The 21,525-nt window shown below is 37.3% G+C and overlaps 1 protein-coding gene across 5 annotated transcripts in view; it reads left to right on the top strand.

Annotated features, from left to right (window-relative positions):
* The window catches only part of PAN3 (poly(A) specific ribonuclease subunit PAN3), an 81,375-nt gene that overhangs the window by 7,928 nt on the left and 51,922 nt on the right, over positions 1–21,525 (top strand). For all 5 annotated transcript variants that reach the window (XM_065050877.1, XM_065050891.1, XM_065050884.1 and 2 more), the window contains exons 2-5: positions 5,443–5,564; positions 15,185–15,251; positions 16,981–17,051; positions 19,226–19,288. In XM_065050877.1, coding sequence (XP_064906949.1) covers positions 5,443–5,564; positions 15,185–15,251; positions 16,981–17,051; positions 19,226–19,288 — 323 coding nt within the window. The remainder of the gene's footprint in view (positions 1–5,442; positions 5,565–15,184; positions 15,252–16,980; positions 17,052–19,225; positions 19,289–21,525) is intronic.

The following is a 21,525-nucleotide window of genomic DNA, read 5'->3' on the forward strand; positions in this document are numbered from 1 at the left end:
GATACAAACATGTCAGTACAAAACAAAGTAGGACAAACGTAAGCCCCCCTGACACCTCCATGTTTCTGGGAGACTAAAAGGGCACAAGTTGTAAATGACTTGCCACGGACAGGTTTTGTATAAAAGTTTTATTGCGCTCGTCTTAATATCAGGTTAACTATCTCTGTGTAAAATTCCACTGGAGATATGTTACTGTAGTTTTTACTGCTTTATATCGATTGGAGATAACACCTTGTCCTTTGTATGCACATGTGTGCAGTGAGTTTATGATTCAGTCTACCAAGCTGTGTTGAGGTGAAAAGTGCCTGCACTGTAGCAGTGCTAGGAGTTTAAGTCAAGATTACCTATATATGTAAACTTTTTCCCAGCATAAAAATAATTGTTGTATAGTTTTTTAAGCATTGATAACAGTGAAACAAATTATTTCAATCTGTTTTATTGCCTCACCCAAAATCTTTAAACTCTTGTTTAGAAAAATATGTTCAAAAAAATCTATTGTGATCTTACTTTAGCCCATTAATTTTGGACCAATAATCACATTACTGTAAAGTATCCTTTTTTATATAATAACAGTTTCATATATAACAGTTTTTGAGATGACCAGTGCTGATACTAAGTTCATAAAAAAAGCATTATAGGCTATTACAGTATTAATTTACTGGTTAGTAAAATGTTTGAATGTCTTAGTGTTAGTATTCAGATACTGCTAGTGTTGGGCAAGATGAGCATTAAACTAAAAGCAACTGAAACCCACCCATTCTGTTGGAGCATGTTTGAGTTCATCACAATAGTAGTTGAGTACTTAAGCTGGGATGAGACCTTTATTCCTGAAAAATGTCTTTGTATTAAGTAAGGCAAAAATAACTATCTGTGGCTTTTTCCCCCCGCCTCTTTGCCTGCATCTGATGGGAAGCCTACTTTCTGCTAAAATTCAGTGGGAGAAGAATTATGTAAGGAGATATTTATTTTTAATTGCAGTTGTCACATTGAGCTGTAGTGTTACTCACCAAGCAAAAAATTAATAGATAATATGAGTATGAAGTGTCTTCTGAATTTCTCAAGATGTTTTGTTTAATTTCTTTCCAGAATTGCCAGAGTGTAACTCCTGGCTTTAATATTGGTGTGATTTGGAAATTTCTTCTTATTTTCACGTATGTGCTTACATAACATGTTAGCACTTTTTCCCCACTGGATTCTTAGTTGTTCCCTTGCACATCCATATTTTCTTCTCAGACCTGTCTAGTCAACCTTTCTCTTTATAAGGAAGTTGTTGCTTCTCTGCAAGGAATAGTCTATTGGAAATGTAAACTTCAATGCATGGATAGTACGGTTATGAAATGGAAAGGCACATTCCTTTGACAAAAATAGCCAATTCAAGACTTTCCCAAAATTATTGTCTAAACTTACCTAGAGTTATAAGCAATGCTTTAAAAGATAAAACACATAAAACTTGGAAGAAGTTTTTTATTTTTCATTCTAATAGTGCTACGTGTAGAGTGTTTCAAAGTGTGTGCTTGCAGTTGTTATGTAGGAAAGCTTTGGAGAGACACATTGAATGCAGGGTCTGATGCAAATTAAGAAACATGTGAGCATAAAAACTTTATAAGCAGTAAGATCTTCTCTCTCTTTCCAGTTTGGACTTCTGTTTTCTTTTTAATACCACACTGCTTGTGTGGTGAAGTTTGCCCGCTTCTGAAGACCTTCTCCTGTGATAAATCACTTAGCTTTTTCATGCTCTGAACCACTGTGGTCTTCCAGAAGCAAGTGAGAATTTATGATGTGCCAAATGTTTGGCAGAAGGAGGATAAAAGCCGCCTACTCCTCATGGAGAAGGCCTGATGCCAAATACAGTAAACCTGCCTTGGCTGTTTGGTATTTGCTGAGCTTTTATCACTGTAACAGCTGAATGTCCCCTCTTTGAACAGAAATGGAGTACACAGTGAACACTTTTTTGGGTCTGTAGGATCTGCAGGAATTATTTTTTTTTTTTATACCTGTGTAAGCTGCATCTTTTCTCTGCTAGTCTTAATTTTCTTGCTTGTGACTATAAGGAAGATAGTTGAAGGAAGCTAGTGTTTTCTCTTGAAGGCAGTAGTTGTACTTATCACTTCTAGAGCATTCTGTTCTAAATACAAGCTACTGCCAAGAAAACTGCCTGCTGCTCTAGTCAGTTTGCCTTCTGATGGTTTTGATTGTTCCTGCACAGTATGTTTTCTTATGGTCTTGGTCCCTTAGCTAGAGGTGTGTTTGTAGACTGTTCAGAAGAAGACAATAGAAAGCCTCATAGTTGAAAGCCATGCTGAAATTACTGTGGTTAGTGCAGCAGGTGGAACACGGGTAGAATTCAGTGGTATGATGATGGATCAGTGTGGAGTACAGCAATTTGTGGTAACCCCACAAGGAGGCTGATTAGCATGGCCAAACCATTGCACTTGAGTAGAGAGATAATCTTCATACAGCTAGATTAAAGGAAATGTTTAGGAGTAGCTTTTCCTGTCTGGAGTATTCAGTTAGATATCAGTGTGCCAATAAAAAGCCTAAATTGTAGCTTTGAGCAGCTTTAAGTGGTTTGGATTGACTGCTGTTGCAGATACTAGCAGTGGAGAGGCAGCAGCATTTGAGCAGTGTCAAACATCAACTTTTGGTCATTCGCAGCAGCATCCTCAGCCTTGCTCATCTCTGAGGTTGCTGTCCGAAGCCTGCTCCTGCTTCCGGCTTGAGCTGCCTGATGCTGAGGATGCAGCAGCGAGACTGGGAGCAGAGAAGCTAGTGCTGTATTTGTGCCCCAGCAAGGCTGCTGGCACTGGCTCCAGTGCTTGCTTTGGGTAACTGTAGCTGTATCAGTCATCTTGAGTTATTGGAGGTCAGCTCTGGGGTTTCTTCAAACACAGAGGACTCTTTGCATGCCTTGCTGCTGAATGTGGCCAAACTTGAAGGCTTTCACTTGCCTCTTTCCAGTTCTAAGGATTTTGTACATTAACTGTATCTGTACATCAGAGAAATGAAGGTACGTGGGTTATCATGTTGACTCTAGTATAGTGAGGAGCAGTGGGAGAGGTGGAGAGAATCAATTCTTTCTTCTTTAACAAAGGCCGAAGGATTTGTGAAGCTGATGCTGTAATATGAAGGAGTTGCTTGCTAGTTTGTTAAAGATTGGATATAGTCTGGAGTTTCTGACAGAAGTATAAGATGAAATAGCAGATGTAGTCCTAAAATTATATGGTGTACCTTGAAATGACAGTTGTTCCTGGAAATTAAACAGTTTTTCTTGGTCTTTTACAGTCAAGATGTAGCATAAAAACCACAGCAGTTTTTGATAATGGCTGAAATGCAAGCAGAGAAAGCTATATTGGATATGCATTTTAAAAATATATAAAAGCCACAGTGTGAACCCTGAATAATATATGGGCAAACTAGACTGGAACTACTCATAACTAAACATGGATTTGCTATCTTTTGATTTTCTTGTATGAACAAGTGCTAGTATTGTTCACAACTCCAGAAAACAATTGTGTTAAAATGCCATCCTTCGTGGTGTGAGTTAGGGACTGATCCTAGCAGGTAGGATGAGACAGTAATTGGCATGACTGAAGACATTAATATTTTCCCTGATCCAATAGTCCAACCATAAAATACTTCCATAAAATACTTTTCACAGGCTTTTGACTGTAAATTTCCCAAATAAAAGCAAAAGAGGGACACATGTTTAAAAGACAAATTCAAAAAGTTTTGTCTTTTTTAGTGCTGTAAGCAGGAAGACTTCTGAAGTTTGTGTGGCTGCTCCTTTGAAATTGTGAAGGAGGATGTAGGGCATGGGTAGTGGAGTGAGATCTATTTTCCTATTCTCTTGGATAACTTCTAAAACTTAAAAAAAGAAATCATGTTGCAATACATTAGTAATTAACTTCTCTAATGTTCCTCAGGTGTCTCCCTCAAACCTGTGGAGTATGGAAATAGTGTTCTAGATTTGACAGCAATACTTTAAGAATCTCTTTGGCTTGCAAAGCTGACCTGTATTGCCACTGAAGCATTCAGTTTGTTTGATCTCTCCTCATGTACTATCTCTCCATTTGATGTGCTGCTGGTGGTATCCCTGGTCGGTTAGTTCACACAGTTCCAGTCTTGGGGAGTGCAGCTGGGAGTGCAGTTCCATCAGTCTGTAGTTCAGGTGCTGCCAGCCCTTCTCCAGCCCTTCCCGTTATTTCATCTGGCTCTACTTTTGCCATTTCCTTTGCCTGCAGCATGGAAATGGCTCACCAGGTGATGTAGTCTCTTTTGGAGGGAAAATTCCCATTCTGATGAAAACTGAGGAGTTACAATCTGTATTCCTTTAGCTCTGCCACAAAGTTGCATTTATTTCCTTTGAGGATTAGGATCAGGAAGTTGTTTCCGTGTGTCACCGTCTGGCTGTGTGTCCTCCCAGTTCAAGTCAGATAGTTTGGTACAGGATGTTCTTCCGAGTTGGACGTGTGCCTTCCTACCTTGGAGCTACCAATTACTCATGCCTGTTGGCTTGCAGTGGCCTGGCCATACTGATTAGTGTCTTTATAATTTGCTGTGTGTGCTTTTGTGGAAGCTTAATTTGAACTGCAGCTTGTGTACCATTGTAAACTCTATGGTGGTGGTTTTTTCTTTTTTTTTTTTTTGGTTAAAGTGATACCTGTTTGAGTGTTTTGTGCTTCTTGTTCTCTGTGTTTCATGGTATTCAATTCATGTATTTGCCATTAAAGTACTGTACTTATATGTCAAGGCCTTTGTTTCTAGATAGAGGATTAATTTCTTCTTACATCCTTCACACTTGCTTTCAGCCTAAAAGATCTTTTTTGGCCACATTTCATAAAATTGTTGCCACTTTATGAAATAGGAGATAATAAAAATCGTATTATGCTCTTAAGGAAGCTTTTAAAATGTTTGTGATTTGTGTGAAAGGACTTGGGATATTTTAAATGCATATTTTCTATATGTTACCTTTTGAAAGAACTAGTACATATGGTTAAAAACTCAGCACCTACATTTCCAAGATGGATATGCAAGAATGTAGGTTTTCTTAAAATAAGCTTGCTGCTTGTTTTTTAGTTGATTTATTTTCTTTCTCATACTACTTTCCTTGTAATTCTTGTTTCTAAAGTTCAGATTCCCCATTGTCTTTGTCAAAGCTTTTCACTTTTTTTGCCTCCTTCTGCATTTGTGCTGTAACTTCATGCTGCATATGTTGTCATTTAGCAACCTTTTTCATAAAGTTTGTTCTTCATTCTGTGCATGAACATGTTTTTAGTTGTTTTGGTGAGAAATAGGTTTGAAATACAGTATTACCAGTCTTTTCCTATTTTACCTCCCTGCCCCCCAAAAAAGAAAGAAGATATATATATATATATTTTTTTTTTCTATTTATTTATTTATTTTTTTTTTCCTGAAACAAACATTTTTCTTTCTTTATTTTAGTTCCTGGCATAGATGGCGGTGGGTTAGCTGATGCCAGTCTCACGGATTCCTACTTCAGCACCAGCTTCATTGGCGTTAATGGATTTGGAAGTCCCGCTGAAACAAAGTATCCCATGATGCAGGTAATTCAGTGAATTGTATAGTGTTTAGTTAGTTATGACTGGCATTACATCAAGAAGGGAAAAATGTTCAAGAGGCAAGGAAAAAATTGAGCCTTCTGGTATGTGTCGTCTTGTAGGGTATACAGAGTACATACTCATTTCAATCTTGCAAATGGAAATGAAACAGTATCATTGCTTTAAAATTAGTCCATTTTTATTGACACTTACCTGAGCTGTTGATTTTGGCTTTGCCACATATAACAACTGTGTTTCTAGATACAAAACCTAAGTGAGTATCTATTGAATTAGCACATGAAGTACGATAACTGCCTCAAATTGTTATGCTTTTCGAAAGCTGGAAAGGAGGAGGTTTCTCCCTCTACTCAAAAGTTTACTAAACTGGTTTCTGGTAAATGAAAGAGAGCACAAGTCAAACAGTTTGCCCTGAGTCCTGACAACAACAACTCTTTTTTTTTTTTATATAAAGGAAACTCTCCTTGTGAGCTTACTTTGATCTCAGTTGTGGCTATATTGTGGATTGAAAAATACCTCAGCAAAAGGTGGGAAATAGTTAGGTGTGTTCCCTTTAATTTCTTTTTTTCCACAGCATGTTTTTGAGAAGGCTGGATTTTTCTCATTCAACAGAATTGCGAAACTATGGAGAAGTTTATTAGTGACAGTGAGGCAGGATTTAAAAAGAAAAAATACAATCTCTGATCCTGAAGTGTACTGGAAGTTACGAATTTTGGTATCACTGAGATCATATAATTTTATTATTTTAGCACAAAATTGTTATGTTTTTTATCCTACAGCAACATTGGTGTATTTTTAAACACAATTTTTAATTATAACTCTTTCTTCTAGAAAGACAATAAGGTATGCGTCTAACATGAATGCTCATAAGATTTTAAAATACTACTGCCTGTGAGATTACAGTCAAGGCACTGTATTTCTCTTTGAGAAAAGAGAAGAAACTGATGTGCCTCTTACCCATTGGAGGCTAAGGACAATTATTTCTGAAGAAGGATTTGATTAGTGTTGAAAAAGTGCTTACAGGAATTAAACTGCAGTTTAAACACCATTCCTATTGATTCTTTTTCCTTTGAATAGTATTTTAAGTTCTTGTTTGCATAGATAAAACTGGTAGTGCTGTCTGTTGTGATTGCATATCAGCTTCTAAATTAAGTTTGGTTTGAAATGGAGACTTTAAATCTGATAGATTGGTGTGTATGTCAAGGATACAGCTTTTCCTCTCTCTCTGAAAATGTGCCCAGATTTTGTCACTTGATTAAACCTTTGCAAAACTGGTTTATATAGACCCACTCTAGACCTCCTAGATATTAGATAATTTCCCGAAGATGATGTCTGCATGTTCCAGCTTGAGTAGATTCTTGCTGTTACAGCTCTGGCCTAATCTAGGCCTTGCCTGAACTCCAAGCAGGAATGCTGATGTGCTTCATTTCCTTCTTTCCTTTTGTTCCGCTTCAGACTGAAGCAGCATGGAAGTGGACCTGTATTTAGTGAAAAAGAGTGCTGCATTCATATTAATTGAAGCAGAGGACTATATAAGAGAAAAAGAGATTTGTGTTGTGGTCTTAGAGAAACTGAGCTGAAGATAAGTGAATAAGGAACTAGGGACGACTTGAGCAAAGGCACTGGAGTTGAGATGTGATGGTGGGACACTCACAGCGTGGGCACTGTAGTTGCACAAGTGAAACACAGAGAAACTGGAACAAAGAAACAAGTTAGCATAATGCAAAGTTGGGGCAAAGTGGGCTGGAGAGAACAAATCCATGTGCCTGTTTCTCCCCAGATCCTTGAATCAAACTAACAATACTGGAAAAAGAATGTTCTGCCATTGATTGAAACATGAAGAATACTTTACTCCTGTAAAGTATTTCATTAGCCTTTCAGTTTTACTTTTGCAGATGAAAACATGAGTTCCATCTATGAGTTACTTAGTCATCTTTGGTGGATCTGTGCAATTCACAAATAGGTGCATCAGTGATGCAATATGAGGAAATGTTTTCAACGTGTTTTTAAAAACAGAGAAATTGCACAAACATGCAAATAAACACACAGCTAGAAAAACACTAAGATCACTAGTAAGATAGTTAGACATTAAGAAATATTAAGTTTAGGTTGCCAATATAGCCTTGAGGTTACATACAAAGTTGTATTTCTCATAACACTGTATAATATTTTCAGTGGGAAAATTATGAGTTGGACTTATTCGGGACACAAGATGTATGATGCATGTGTAATGAGCATCCATGTGATAGTCAATTAATTGTTCATCTTACAGTTCTGTGCTGTACTACTGCATGCTGGTCATATTCTTCTTGTGAACGCTGTTGGCAGTGCGCTTTCCTCTGCAGGTTGCAATTATGGTATCTGACTTTGTGGAATTCTTTCCTTATGAAAGAAGGAAGTCTGCATTTTATAGAGGCATGGGAAGAAAAGGGATGGCAATTAAACAAACCCTTCCACAACAGTGCTGGCAAAGAGACTCCAGAGTTTTAGAAATTAACCTGTACAGATTGAAGTTGAGGAATGGAGTTAGTGGCCACCTGTAGAAAGCTTGGTTCAGGTTGCTTAACTGCCCTCCGTCTGGCAAAGATAACAATAGATTTGGTCTCTTCTGGGTAGTGCTTATTTTGTTTTACCATGAGATGGTCTTTCTGAGGTCAATGCTTTATTCCCTAGATACCTTCCAAAATAATAATCAGGGATTCAATAGAGGAGTCTTCTTGGCTGTTCCTCATAAATCTTCGGAATGTGTTTGTCATGTACAGCAAATAAGACTGAGGCTTGTTGAAAAGGGTATGTGACTGTGTATACTGGGTTTATCTGAATGCATATGTAATGGGCCAAATTGCCTCAAGCAAAGATATATCCAGATTTTTGCAATCATCATGTTTTTGTGTACACTGCATAATCTGTGTTACAGTATTAAGCAGCAAAAGGAAGGCAAGTAAAAGTGGATTGTATCCTGATGAATTGGGGAGGGGATGTGCTGCTTTGATCATAAATAACATAGGTGACTAGTGGTCAGCATTTTTGGAGAATGGATATTTCTGACTTGGAGATTTCATTTGTATTTGAAGTATATGTAATGAGATCTAGAATTCCTCCTTTTGGTTAGATTAGTGGTGAAGATGCAATTAATGGTAATGCTCAGTTTGCAGTGGAAAAAAAAAAAAAAGAATAAAAAAATCTTTTACACAGTTTGGAAGAGGCTGGATTTTAAGTGGTTGTGGCTCTAATCCTTTTTTCTTCCTTTCTGAAAAATCTCTCTGCCTCATCCTTCCACTTCTACCTCAAAGGTCTTTGCTATTAGCCAACCTTTGACTGCCCTCCATTGGCCTCTTCTGTTGTTACTGACTAGTTTCCTATTGATGAGTAGTGTCCTGTCCTCATTGGTTTGCATTTTCCCATAATACAGTTTTGTTTCATATGTCTTTTCTTGCCTGAATTTGCATATGCTTTCATATTTTACATTAGCTGTATTAGCTTCCAGCTTATCAAAGCATGTATTTTTCTGTTTTTCCCTTCTCTAATGACAAAGCAGGCATGCACAGCACATGTCCCACAGGCTGCATGCTGTCCCCAAGCTGTTCCTTTCCTTTGTAGTGAAGCAGCAGCTGCCAAGAGACAGGCACGGGTGTGGTTCAAGAAGCAGCTTGTTGCTTTTGGTGTTCCCAAAAGTGAGGAGGTAGGAGCTGGCTGGCCAGGATGCCTCTGGTACTTGTCTGTTCACTCAGTTGCGCTGCTTGTGCCACTTGGCTGGTTGGTATCTGTGTTCCTCTGACATTGGTGCTCCCCTTGAGTAGCTGATGGCTTGCTCAAAGATACAGGTGGTGTGGGAAGGAGCTTTAGCAGTATTATGTTGGGATGGTAAAAGGATGTGATTAATCTGAGAAAGTTCGTAGCAGAATGAGGCAGAGGAGTACCTTGATGTTAAAACTTCTAATATCATATCAGAATTGAGCAATTTGGTTGTAAGAGCATAAAACAGTAGATGTCTTCATGTACATTACTTCACAGAAATCCAGTTTTCCTTATTTTGCTAGGATGAGATTTATAACTACATGGCTTCCATTGGACTGCAGGTAGTGTAGAAAGTAAGAATGACAACTTTTCGATTAATCGCTAATCAAACCATGAAAGGACCTAACAGTCCTTTTTAGTGGGGCCTTTTGCGATAAGGCAAGGGGCAATGGTTTTAAACTAAAAGAGAGGAGATTCATACTAGACATCATGAAGAATTTTTTTATACTGAGGGTGGTGCAATGCTGGCACAGATTGCCCAGAGAGGTGGTAAATGCCCCATCCCTGGAGACATTCAAGGCCAGGCTGGACGGGACTCTGAGCAACCTGATCTAGTTGAAGGTGACCCTGCTCATTGCGGGGTGGGTGTTGGACTAGATGACCTTTGAAGGTCCCTTCCAACCCAAACTATTTTATGATTCTAGTCTTCAGTATTGAAGTTGTCAAGGCCAAGCAATGGGGAAGAATCGGTCTTGCTTGCTTTCACTGTGCTAATGTTGGTAAACTAAGTGTTCTTCAAAAGCCTGAGAAGTAGAGACCATGCTCACTTCAAAACCTTGCAGCTGAATAAGCACGAAGCCTTTTGTTCCCATTGCTGCATCTGCCAAGAGTAGAGTAATAAAACTCTTCGTATAGCACAGAAGCTTGTAAATGTCTTCAGTTTTTAACTGTTGAGAATTGAGTGGAACTACAGGCGTGCTATTTTAAATATAAAATTATGCAGTTGTTTACATAATCCTTTCTGAAGAAATCCAGTTGCTTTAGTTCAAACAGTAGTGAGTGGGACATGCTGTAGATGGTGCCAGATATGTTAACTGTCGAAACAAGTTTTGGATTGTTTAGAAAGGAAAGCAAAAGATATCACCCTTTGTAGGTCACAGAATCTGACAACTAAACAATTATTTGTTTGGTTGTGACAATCTCACTCTTTTGTGGGATGACTTATAGTCCAATTAACATTATTATAAAAATTACAGAGAAATATTCTGAAACATAGTTCCAGTAGAACAGTATGAAGAACATAGGTTGTGACATAGTACAGAATATTTTGACATAACATACTTAACATAGGAATGAACCTGAGCTAAGTGCTTATTTTCTCAGTGTTAAGGCAGGGGGTGTGGAGATGGAGGGAACAAATACCATCTCTTACGTATTTTGGGGAAAAGAAATGGTAAAGAAGAAAGCAAAACTTCTCTCTTAAGATAAGCCTTGTAACATATGCTATTTAAAATTAGACGTAATTCTGTACAGCTAAGCTTTATTCATACTCTATCTTAATGAGAAGAGAAGGAGAGAAGGCTCAGGGAAATCTCATCCATGTAGACAAACACCTGAAGTCAGGGTGCAAAGAAGATGCAACCAGGATCTCTTTGGTGGTGCCTGGTGGCAGGACCAGCGGTGATGGGCACACACTGAAACACAGGAGGTTCCCTCTGAACATCAGGAAACACCGTCACTGTGAGGGTGACCAAGCACTGACACAGGTTGCCCCGAGAAGTGGTGGAGTCTCCCTCCTTGGAGATAGTCACAAGCTGTCTGGACATGGTCCTGGGCTCTAGGTGGCCCTGCTTGAGCAGGAAAGCTCGAGCAGTTGGCCTCCAGAAGTCCCTTCCACTCTGAGTCTGTGTGAAGTGTCCAGTCCTCAAAACTATTATTAAAATAGCAACCTGATATGGAAATTATTTTTACAGTGATTATGTTGATTAGCTGTCAGTGTTTTCTTAATTTCTACATGCAATAATGTTTTCTAAAAAAAGACCTTATTTTGCAGGGTTCTGATAAGGAAATGTTAGTATGCAATAGGCTGTCTTACCTCTAGGTGAGATACTAATTCAGTTTGACAGAAGTTTCGTTTTTGACACAGTATATTCTCACATAGTCTTTTGCTAAGATGAGTTACTTTAATCCTGGTGCTCAAAGAAAGAGTAAAAACTTCTGAATGAGCGTATCCCCCTCCTGTAACTTAATTGCTTGAATATTTGGGAATTAACACTATATTCTGAAAAATTTTATTTCTCAGTTTTCCTGTGAAATTCAAGAGCCTGTATTTTTGTTACTGGTGGTAGGTTCGAACTTAAGCTGAAGCCTCAGGTTAAATTCTTGGACAGTAATGAATGTGGCACTATTGTTATGCAGTAGCTTTCTTTTGAGTTGTGAACAGAAACAACGTTAATTCATTTAAAGGGAGAAGGGCAGGATGTGTGTCAGTCAGTCTAGTTGAATTTTAACTAGTGCTTAAAGAGCCTCAATAAATCATAGCAATAGGCAGACAAAGAAAAGGAGTTTATATGGAACTGAACGATATTGGTGTGGTGCTTGGTTACTACAAAGTTATTTTTCTGTATTAGCATACATATGGTGAAAGTCAAGATGTACTAAAAAAGTCTGAAGCTCTCATGTGTGTCCTTGCTTTGCCTGGCAGGCTTAATAGGAATGAATAGTTTTTCTTCTGTTAATGGTTGCTCTTACCTTCCTAGAGCTTTCATCTTCTGGGCTTCGAGTCTTAGTGATTGCATTCTTCTTGCAATTGAATTTGTATGAAAAATAGTTCAACATCATTAGAAGAGATTGAGAAGTGTTATTTAAAATCAAAACTGCCTTCTGGAAAACACAGATAGTACTTGGGTGTGGGGGGTTTTTTGTTGTTGTTTTTTGTTTGTTTGTTTTTCCTTTCAAGACATTTTCAGCCTGGCTTGGTAAAAATCAGATGCAGGAATAACCTTCATTATGACTAACTGCTTTTGGGTGTGGTAGAAGTTTTAATATTAAAACAGTTTAAAAATCCTTTACTGATTACATGCAGGACTTGTATGAATAATGTTAAGGTAAGAAGCTTGTGCATGTGTAATAAAAGTGAGTCAAATGAAAAATTCATGAAAGCGAGTGGTGAAGTGCAGGCTTTTAACCTCTTTCAAGGTACAGCTTGCAAGCAGTTGTTGAAGCAAGAGCTGCCCAAGATGAGTAAGGGATCTTTTGGTTTCTCAGAATCCTGGTTCATGTAAAATACGTTTTCACCTTGAACAAGACTTTGTAAAAGCACAGTCGATGTTTGTAGGCTTTGTTTGCATTGTTCTTTTGGAAGCCTGAACAATGTGTTCTGTGGCAGTCTGTTGTCTCTCTGGTATGCACTATGTTTTTAGAGATCATATCAGCACTGACTTTCATCCCTGCGGTCACCTATTCACATTGCAAGTCTGTTGACTGAATGTTTAACTCCTGTACTTGAACAGGTAGAATATTGATGGCACAGAAGTGCTTCATTCAGTTTTTAAGCCACATGCTTAAACATCTTTGATACCAAGTCAGATCTCAATATTGTATTGTTCCAACAGAGCATTATCTTTTAAATGAAAATTTTTGTGAAAATCTGAGTGTTATGAATAGATGTTAACAGTATTGTGTGCAAATCTGAAAGGTTCCCTTTGGGAAATGTTTTCACAAGTCATTTCCTCTTATAAAGGATCAGTGTGGATGGATCAAATGTCCAGAAAAGGAGTATAATAGAGATGCTTTTTAACGATTTGTGAAAAAGTATCTAACTTCTTTCCATTGCTTATTCAGGAAGGGAATATGATGTATGTATAGTTGAGCTCCTATAATCCAGAAATTATTTATTTTGATGACAGTGAGCAGGACAAGCACCCCTGAACTTGGCAAAGCCTATTAATTTAGTGTGGATCTCAGAAGGTGTTACCTTGTTTTGTAGAAACAGGTAAACTTTGTTTCAGTAGAGGCATCCCTTCTTTGTAAAGAATAGCTGATCACTAACCTTTTAGTGAGAGTTACATTGTGTCAGTTCAGTGTAGTTAGGAACATGAGACACATGGCATCAAACTGAGGAAAGTGCGTATAGCAAACAGCTTTCTTCATGTAAGTCTTTAGAAAGCTGAAGGTTTGTCGTGTTTATGTGTATATCTGTTACACATATTGCCCTAGGACATCTGCATGTGCTATAGCTCTGCTTCATATAGTACTACATACTTGTACTGAATGAAGAATTGTATCAGAGAAGCCTGAATGATTGTAGAAAGCTTGCTGTAGCAATGGAGCACAGATAGTGGAAGTAATACATGGGGGATTAAAGCATTGAGGGATTGAGCGTGTTGAGAGGGTAAAATTTAAGATATCTGCTGAAGTACCTAAATTTTATCAAAACTTTCTTCAGTTTAGTTTTCTAATAATGCAGGCTATTTTTTTTTTTTTTTTTTTTTTTTTTTTTTTTTTTTTTACAACTTGCTTTCCACATAAAAATTACTTCACATAATGTATTAGTCCTTTTAGATACAAGTATTAAAAGCTGCAGCTTCTGGTGAAGTCTGGTACTATGAAAACTGCAAATGTTGAGAAACTTGAATTGCAGGAGGTTTGCAGTTCTGGGTAACGTTCCAGCTTCTGTTGGTTCTTCTCTGTTCTTACCCACTTTACTCTGGATTATTGTTCTTTCTGGTCAAGAAGTAGCATTTAAATATACTTAAATAGCATTTAAGTGTAATGTATTAGACTTCTTGCCCTCTGCCACCATCATAGAGATTGGCTGTGGAAAAATGCGAGCATAAAGAACAACTCCAGTGGCCAGTTTTGAGTCTTGGTCTGTGTCTAGACTACTAAGCTAAACATGCCTGGAAGCTGTCCTTGATGCATAGGGCCAGCTGGCACAGAAGTGGCCTGTTTGTGCTGCTCTATGCTTACCCGACAAAGCAGAGGCTGCATGCAAACTGTCTATTTGAAGGGATCTCAAACCTTTTAACTGCTGAATAGTGTCTGGAAATTGGCTGGGAAACTCCTGGTTGATGTGGGCCAAAAGCATGCCAGGGAATATTTTAGCAAATTACTGGTCATATCTCTCAGAGATAGAGAATACTTCCTGGGCTTGCCTTGCTTTTCTTCTCACCTTTTTTTTTTTTTTTCCTTTTCCCCTCCTGTTGGGAGACTGGTCAAAGAAAATAATAAGCAGGAGTAAGAAGAGACACTTTTAAACTTCTCTATCAAAGCAGTAGTAACTCTTAGAGCGGCACTGCCTTGCTTAGTCCAGTTTATTGCGAGGCCAGTTCTCTAGAGGAATGTAGAAGCAGGTGGAGGCTAGAAGGAATATTGAGGTGTCAGATGCCTTGCTGGCTTGCAAGAGTTGTGTGATTTTGTTGAAAGGTTCTTTCTTCAAAAGAATCTATCAAATGCTCTACTGAGTATTTTTAGTTGGAAAATGTTCATGCTGCGATGATCGTGTATAATGAAGGGAGGAGTTGTTTCAGGAGGGCAGTGTTGGAGAATGTTTTAAGGAGATATGTACTTTGCTTATCTAACATTTTTACAGGGAGAGCCACAGGCTTGCTAGACCCTCCCAATTAGAAGAAATTCATTAAGATAGTGTTTAGTTTTTGTATACAGTCATTTTTGGTTTACATTACTATTGAGCAAAATGTTTTTTTGTCAACTACAAACCACTGTCTGCTGAGAGTATTTACCAAATGGGGAATGAGCACAGGTTTCAAAGTCTGTTTTTAAAACTTTCCAAATGTCATCCCCAATGCCTTCACTTAGTCTTTTACAGCTTTATTTTACATGTACACTTTTGTGTTGTATTTTTGCAGAGGATGACAAATAGCAGCAGCTCCCCTAGCCTTCTCAATGACAGTGCCAAGCAGTACGCAGGCCATGGTAAGTACTTTTAAAGGAATATATATATAAAAGTGAGAAATATAAGATTGACTTTTGCAAAACTGAGACTTAAGGGAGTTGGTTTTTTTTCCCTCCTCTGATTTGAGGTACACTAGAACTTTATTTTTTAACGGTAGTGTGTTTTGTGATTACTTTTAATATGAAGCTGAGTGCTACTGAACTCGTGAATTTTCAGCCTTCTCTTTGCTCCGGTGGAGATAAACTAAAAAAAGTCATTATTGGACTTGTCACTTCAAGTGAAATGCTGGTTTGAATATCCACTGTAAAGCTCTGATAGCTTAAGCATTTTTGCATTTTTGTTGCTCTGCAGTGCTATACCTTTTTATTGTGCTGTTCAAGTAAGTTATTGTGTGGAATGAATGTACAGGTTTTTATTCTTAAATTTAGGGTGTACAGGTTTTGTGAAATGTATTGCATAACTAATGATTTTTAATAGCTATTAAGTTTTGTCCTGTAAAGGAGTACTTTACCTCTTACAATTTTTTAGCTGCTATAGGGAACATGGTTTCCAACTGCAAAACGTCTCTGTAGTACTGGCCTACATACTCACTAAATTCTTGTGGAGGGTATATTGAACATCTGTAATGCGCTTTTCAGAATCACTGCAGATAATTTCAGCTGTAGCTTTCAAACTAACGTCTTTAAAGAAGAGGGTTCTGCTCCCTTATGGCAAGGGCATATGTTTAAAATATATTTCTGCTCTGAAAATTGCTGTGTAAATTATGTTTTAGAACTTCATTTGCATGTCTGACCCTGCAGCTAGTCTACTTACTAGGGTTATAATTTTTTAAGCATGATAGTAAGTACTGTAAAAGTAACTTGCTTTAAAGTTGAAATTTGTGGTGACTTTTTTCTGTTTTCTTTCTCCTGGTTCATTTCCAGTAGGTTTTGTGATTAATCCTGCTTCTTTTGTCCCATTGAACAATGAACTATTCAAGGCAGTGGAGATCTCCAGTTTTAAATGCAGTCAGAGTTTGACTGTGGCAGGCCAAATACTGATGGTGATGCATGTGAAGGAGAGAAATCAGACTGACTTTTGAAAATCCAGTTTAAATTCTGTTGTGTCTCAAGTCCTTTTCTTTTCTTCCCACCAGTTGTGCTTCACTTGTAGAATTATACTTTTAAGGAGTATTGATTAACATTGAAGAAAGTGTTTCATCAAAACACCAGTGTTTACAGCTGGCAGTCATCTACTGATTTGTCAGTTCTATCTGTGTAGTTTGGAGTTTTAAGTTGCATCTGTGATTGCTATTTTTTTGTTGCTTCAGCTCTGGGAAGGAAGCATAGGGACAAACAAAAAGCAATAAAAAGCTACTGTCAGGATGTAGACTTTTGCTACCCTTAGTTCTGATTTAAATTTGCGCAGAACAGTGACAGAAAAAGTAAGATCCCCATCATTATTTATAATACTATGTTATACAGAAGATGATTAATTTTGGGTAACTGGAGATGAAGGCTTTGAAATGTTAGATAGACATTAAATAGTGTCACCAGCAATTAATTTTACTCAGTTTTGCTAATAAGCACCATTTGAGCAGTTGGACAGAATCTAATAAATGTTGTATTTTTAGCAGTGTGGTTGCTAAACTTTGTTTGGCTAGCTTGTCCAAAGGTTTTTTCATACAGAAATAAGTTAAAAAATGTACAATGAAAAATTTATTTTTCATAATAGAAATGTATAACATGTTGTTGTACCTTCTTTTTACAGATCCACTAACTTCACCGAATTCATCCTTGTTTAATGACTTTGCTGCCCTAAGCGTGTCTCAAAGGAGGAAGGTAGGCAACAACTAAGTCTTAAGTAGCATATTTGTATATGAGTTGACAGGCAAGAAGATCTGGAATTACTTGAAATGCTGCGTGAAATAAAGATGATTCTTCTAATGTTACTAGATTTATTTTAATTTGTTGCTGCTGGTATAAACAAGATATTACTTTTGCTACACCAGATCAGACTGCTGCTGCTATTAAGAAATATTCCAAACACTTGTAAACTGAAGTTTATAAGAATGTTTTGAATATGAAAATTATGACATAGCCCATTGAGTTTGAAAACAAATTATTTTGATTGTACTGAGGCACAAGCCACCTGTAAGCCTTCATGGCAACAAGGTCTAAACACATTAAGAATCATTCCTCCATTTATTTGTACATGATGTGAAAGTAATTCTTACAGTTTGAAATGCATTTAGTTTGAAAGACACTGTAATAATTTTGGAAAGCTAGGGTTTGGGATTTTTTTTTTTCCCCCTCTGATCTATATTGAGGAATTTTTCTTTTGCTGAGGATTAGACAGCACCTTCAAACACCTCTGACCTGTGCCAACACAAACTGTGATGTCTTCCAGTTAAACACTTAAAAACACAGTGACTTGAATAAGAGACATAAGTCTGGCTACACCAGAGTTCCTTCTCGTTCTTGTGAACTGTGGCTTATCAAAAAAGATGTTATCTTGTCCCAACCAGTTATCGGTTTTTGCTTTCACTGATGACTTTCATGTTGTACCACTCTATTAGCCTGATCCTGAACTTTTCTGTAGTTGATAACATACTGTCTTGAAAGTAAGCTGCATCAGTGTGCTGGTGACTTTCCAGAGAGCTTTATTTGTGTGTTGGCAGTTGGCAGCTATGTATCGTTCCTGCAGGTGAAGAGTGGTCTTGAAGATAGTTACCATAGTTGGCCTATCAGACTGATGTTCCTTGAAATGAAATGCTGTTGTAGAGCGTTAACTTCCTAATATTATGATGTATCCAAATTACACAGAATCTCCCAATTGCCCTTTTCCTTAATGCCAATATAGCTAACTGGAAGTCGGATGTAAACAACTATACATGTATTGTTTATCCACGTACTAAGGATAGTAGGAATGCAAATAATCCATTCCTTTTTAAATCTGCAAGCGCTATATATATGCATGCAAGTGTGTGTGCTTATATATATAAACTGCATACACAAAAGAAAATGCGCTGTCGTACAGAAGTATTACCAGAGGGACCACTGTCTCAAAGAGTTACATCAAAATTAATGAAAACAGTATAAAATGGAAACAGATTAATGTTAGAGTATAAAGCTCAAATAACTCCAAGCTCAAATGCTGATGTAGAGTCTTTTCTGACTTGAACCCTTTTTTTCCCAAGAGAAAATCAGCACTTACTGCTAAAATAGTATCAAGAGAAAGATTTGTCTGTGAAACTGATTGACTTCCAATTAATATTTCAGACATAACTGGCATTAATTGAAAGAGGTTTGCTTTGCTTTGCATATTAATAATTTATCATTTATTATGACTGCTATTTTGTAATGTATGTTTGTATAAAAGGTTGTCAAATAATACTAGTAATGGGGAAGCTTTCATCTAATATTACTTCGGTTGTCTGAAATCTAGGCATCCAGGCTCCCTCTATAGTCGGTAAAGAGAGATGAGCAGCTTAAAGGAACATTCAGCTCACATTGAGGAAGGTCTTTTGGAAAAGACAGGATGTCAGTGACTGCTTTAAGTGGACAAAAATTGATGGCTACTGTTACAAGAAACTAATCACACTTTGTGACAGACTTTTACTACTGGTCAATACATTGCAAGTAGTTGTGGATATAGTTTCTTAATATTTTTGGTATTGTTTTAAAAAATTAAAATTGTTCAAATTGCCTTAAGTGATTTCCTCAAAAGCACTGAATGCTTGAGTGCCAGGTACTTAAACTCATGTAATTCCACCCCCCCGCCCCAGTAATTGGTGTTTACTTAGAGCTTTGAGCAATGTGATACATCAGGGCAGTGCTTGATGCCTGCTCTAAGACAAGATAAATGGCCTTCTGGAAGCATGTGCTTCTGTTCATTGACTCTAAAGGGAGCCTTGGTGACTATTTCAAGTGTGGGTGTTCACAACATCTACTATTTGAAAAAAACTTTTTCTTGCTAAGAGCCCAGGGCTAAGATTTTGTTTGTTCTGAACTAGCTGGCAAAACCAGCATTTCCTTCGTTCATCACAGACTTGGAGGACAGATACAATACAGTCTTGGTAAGTGAATAAAGAGCAATCACTTTCCTTTACAAATTAGAGTTGTGATATTTTGAGTACTTAGAACTGTTAAGTTATTTGCAACTATATAAAAACTGCATGTTTATGTTGTGTAAAACCATGTAATACATAGCTGTGTCAAGCAAGGAAGTTAAGTTTATTGATCTTTATTGTCTCTGAATACTGCTGATCACGTTATCCTGGCAGCGCTTTAACAGTGAGCTAGCCATATAGATGTAAATATTTGATATCAATAAAATATTAAAGACATGATGATCAGAATTCTGAATATCCTTGCTTTTTAATTAGACAGCTTTTTTGGAAACTAGTTAGTGTTGCTTATGATTATTTTGATGTTTAAAGACATTCTGTTTTTTGTTTAAGAAGTAAACGTAGTCCTTGAATTTTTATGAACATTCTCGAGGTTGTTTTCTCTGTTTAGAAATTATTAAACTGCATTTCAATTTTAGATTTCAGGAAAGCTAAGATTACTATTTAAAGGCATTTTTATAGGATACTTAAAATGAAATCAAAGGAGCTAAGTATTTCTGTAGATGGAGCCTTGGTGGAGGTTCTGTCAACCGTAAAACCTTCTGGATTTACTGTCCGGTTGCTGTAACTCCTCATGCAGTAAGACAAGCAACCTTAAAGTGAATTTCCTATAAAAGATTTTCAGGTAAGTATTAATCTACAATGCACAAATAGGATTTGTGAAGCATGGAACAAAAACTAGAGTTAGTATTAGACTAACCCTCTTTCCCGAGAATGATAATGATGTCACACTTATTTTATTTTTAATTCAAATACATGTTATGCTTGTTAAAAATAGGGTGGCATTCTGAACTTGAACTTCTTGGGTGTTTTTCCTAAATTTGCTTTAGCCATTATCTAGAAAAATGCTCCTCTCTAAACCCTTAAATGATCTGTCTGGAAAACTCCTTGCATTCATTTTGGTGGTTCTGGTAAATAGTTCATAAAAACATGTGCCTATATAACTGATCAGAATATCCTGCCAAAGGAGTCACAGCTTAATATACTAAAAAGAAAATCTATGATGAAACTTTTGTTTAAATTTGTTCTGAGACTGTTACCACAAATCCAGGCTAAAGGGTTCCCCTGCTTGTCACTGGTCATCCTGACAGGGTAGTAAAAAGCATTGCTTTTACATTTTTACTTTGTTTTTCATACCTTCAATCCTCATAGAAACTGAACTCTTCTGAAAAGTTCCTAACATTGGTTTATTTCCATTTAATTATTTTGTTGTTGTTCAGTCACACCTAGAGGAAGGCCATAAGGTGAGCATCACTCTTAGTCCACAGGCTGCAAGGAGTGAACCAACTGCTATAAGGAACAACTTTCAGTACAATTTTAGTTCTGTTTTGTATGTATTTTGAAGAAAATGTTTTCAGAACTCCTTCTGTTGGTTTCAGGTGAGTTAAAGCCAGGACCAAAAAGCTCTAAACTCAATTAGAATGGAAAGTATGTGAGAGATTATTTGGACTGAAGTTCACTGAGCACCTGGTGCTGCTGTTTGGTGTCCTCTGTGGAGACTGGACAGCACACTATTGTAGCTCATGTACTTTGACCAGCAGTAATAAATATGCAGAGAAAACTATTTTGAAAAAAGAGACTGTCTGTAAGCCTAGTGTTCATAAACACAAGCTTTTTAATGACTACAAGGAGAGTTTCCCCTCTCGTGTTAAAAGAAAACAATAAAGCTAGCTTCAGATCCTGTGGAAACCAAATTCTTGAGACCTAAATTATTGCTCATCCATTTTTGAGTGTCCTGTCCTCCATCTAGCTTTGTTTCCTGTTGGGAAGCTACATTTCTTTCCAGCTCTATCTTGACACCTCTGCTACCTGATCTTTGGATTGTTCGGTGATGTTCATTGAAAAGGCATGTGTGCCATGTTTGGTCTTACTGTATTTACCTTTAATGAAAATGTGCTGAGGCACTTGTTTTGTGTTTCATAGCCTCCTGAATTCCATCTCAGAAGCATGAATCATGTTCTGGGAAGTTGAGGGGTTATTACCAAACACCACATAATGTCACTGTGTTGTAAACTGCAGAATTGTGACAGCACAGATTTTTATAATGTATCTGGGCTAAATTTCTATTTCAAACCTGAAATTTTCCTTGTGAGATTATACACCCAACTGCAATAATAAAACGCTAGTTTATTTTGATGCAAAAAAAGTTGTTGCAGGAATACAGAAAGACAGACTATGCTTCTACA

The sequence above is a fragment of the Columba livia genome, chromosome 1, assembly GCF_036013475.1.
Source record: "Columba livia isolate bColLiv1 breed racing homer chromosome 1, bColLiv1.pat.W.v2, whole genome shotgun sequence".
Lineage (NCBI taxonomy): Eukaryota > Metazoa > Chordata > Aves > Columbiformes > Columbidae > Columba > Columba livia.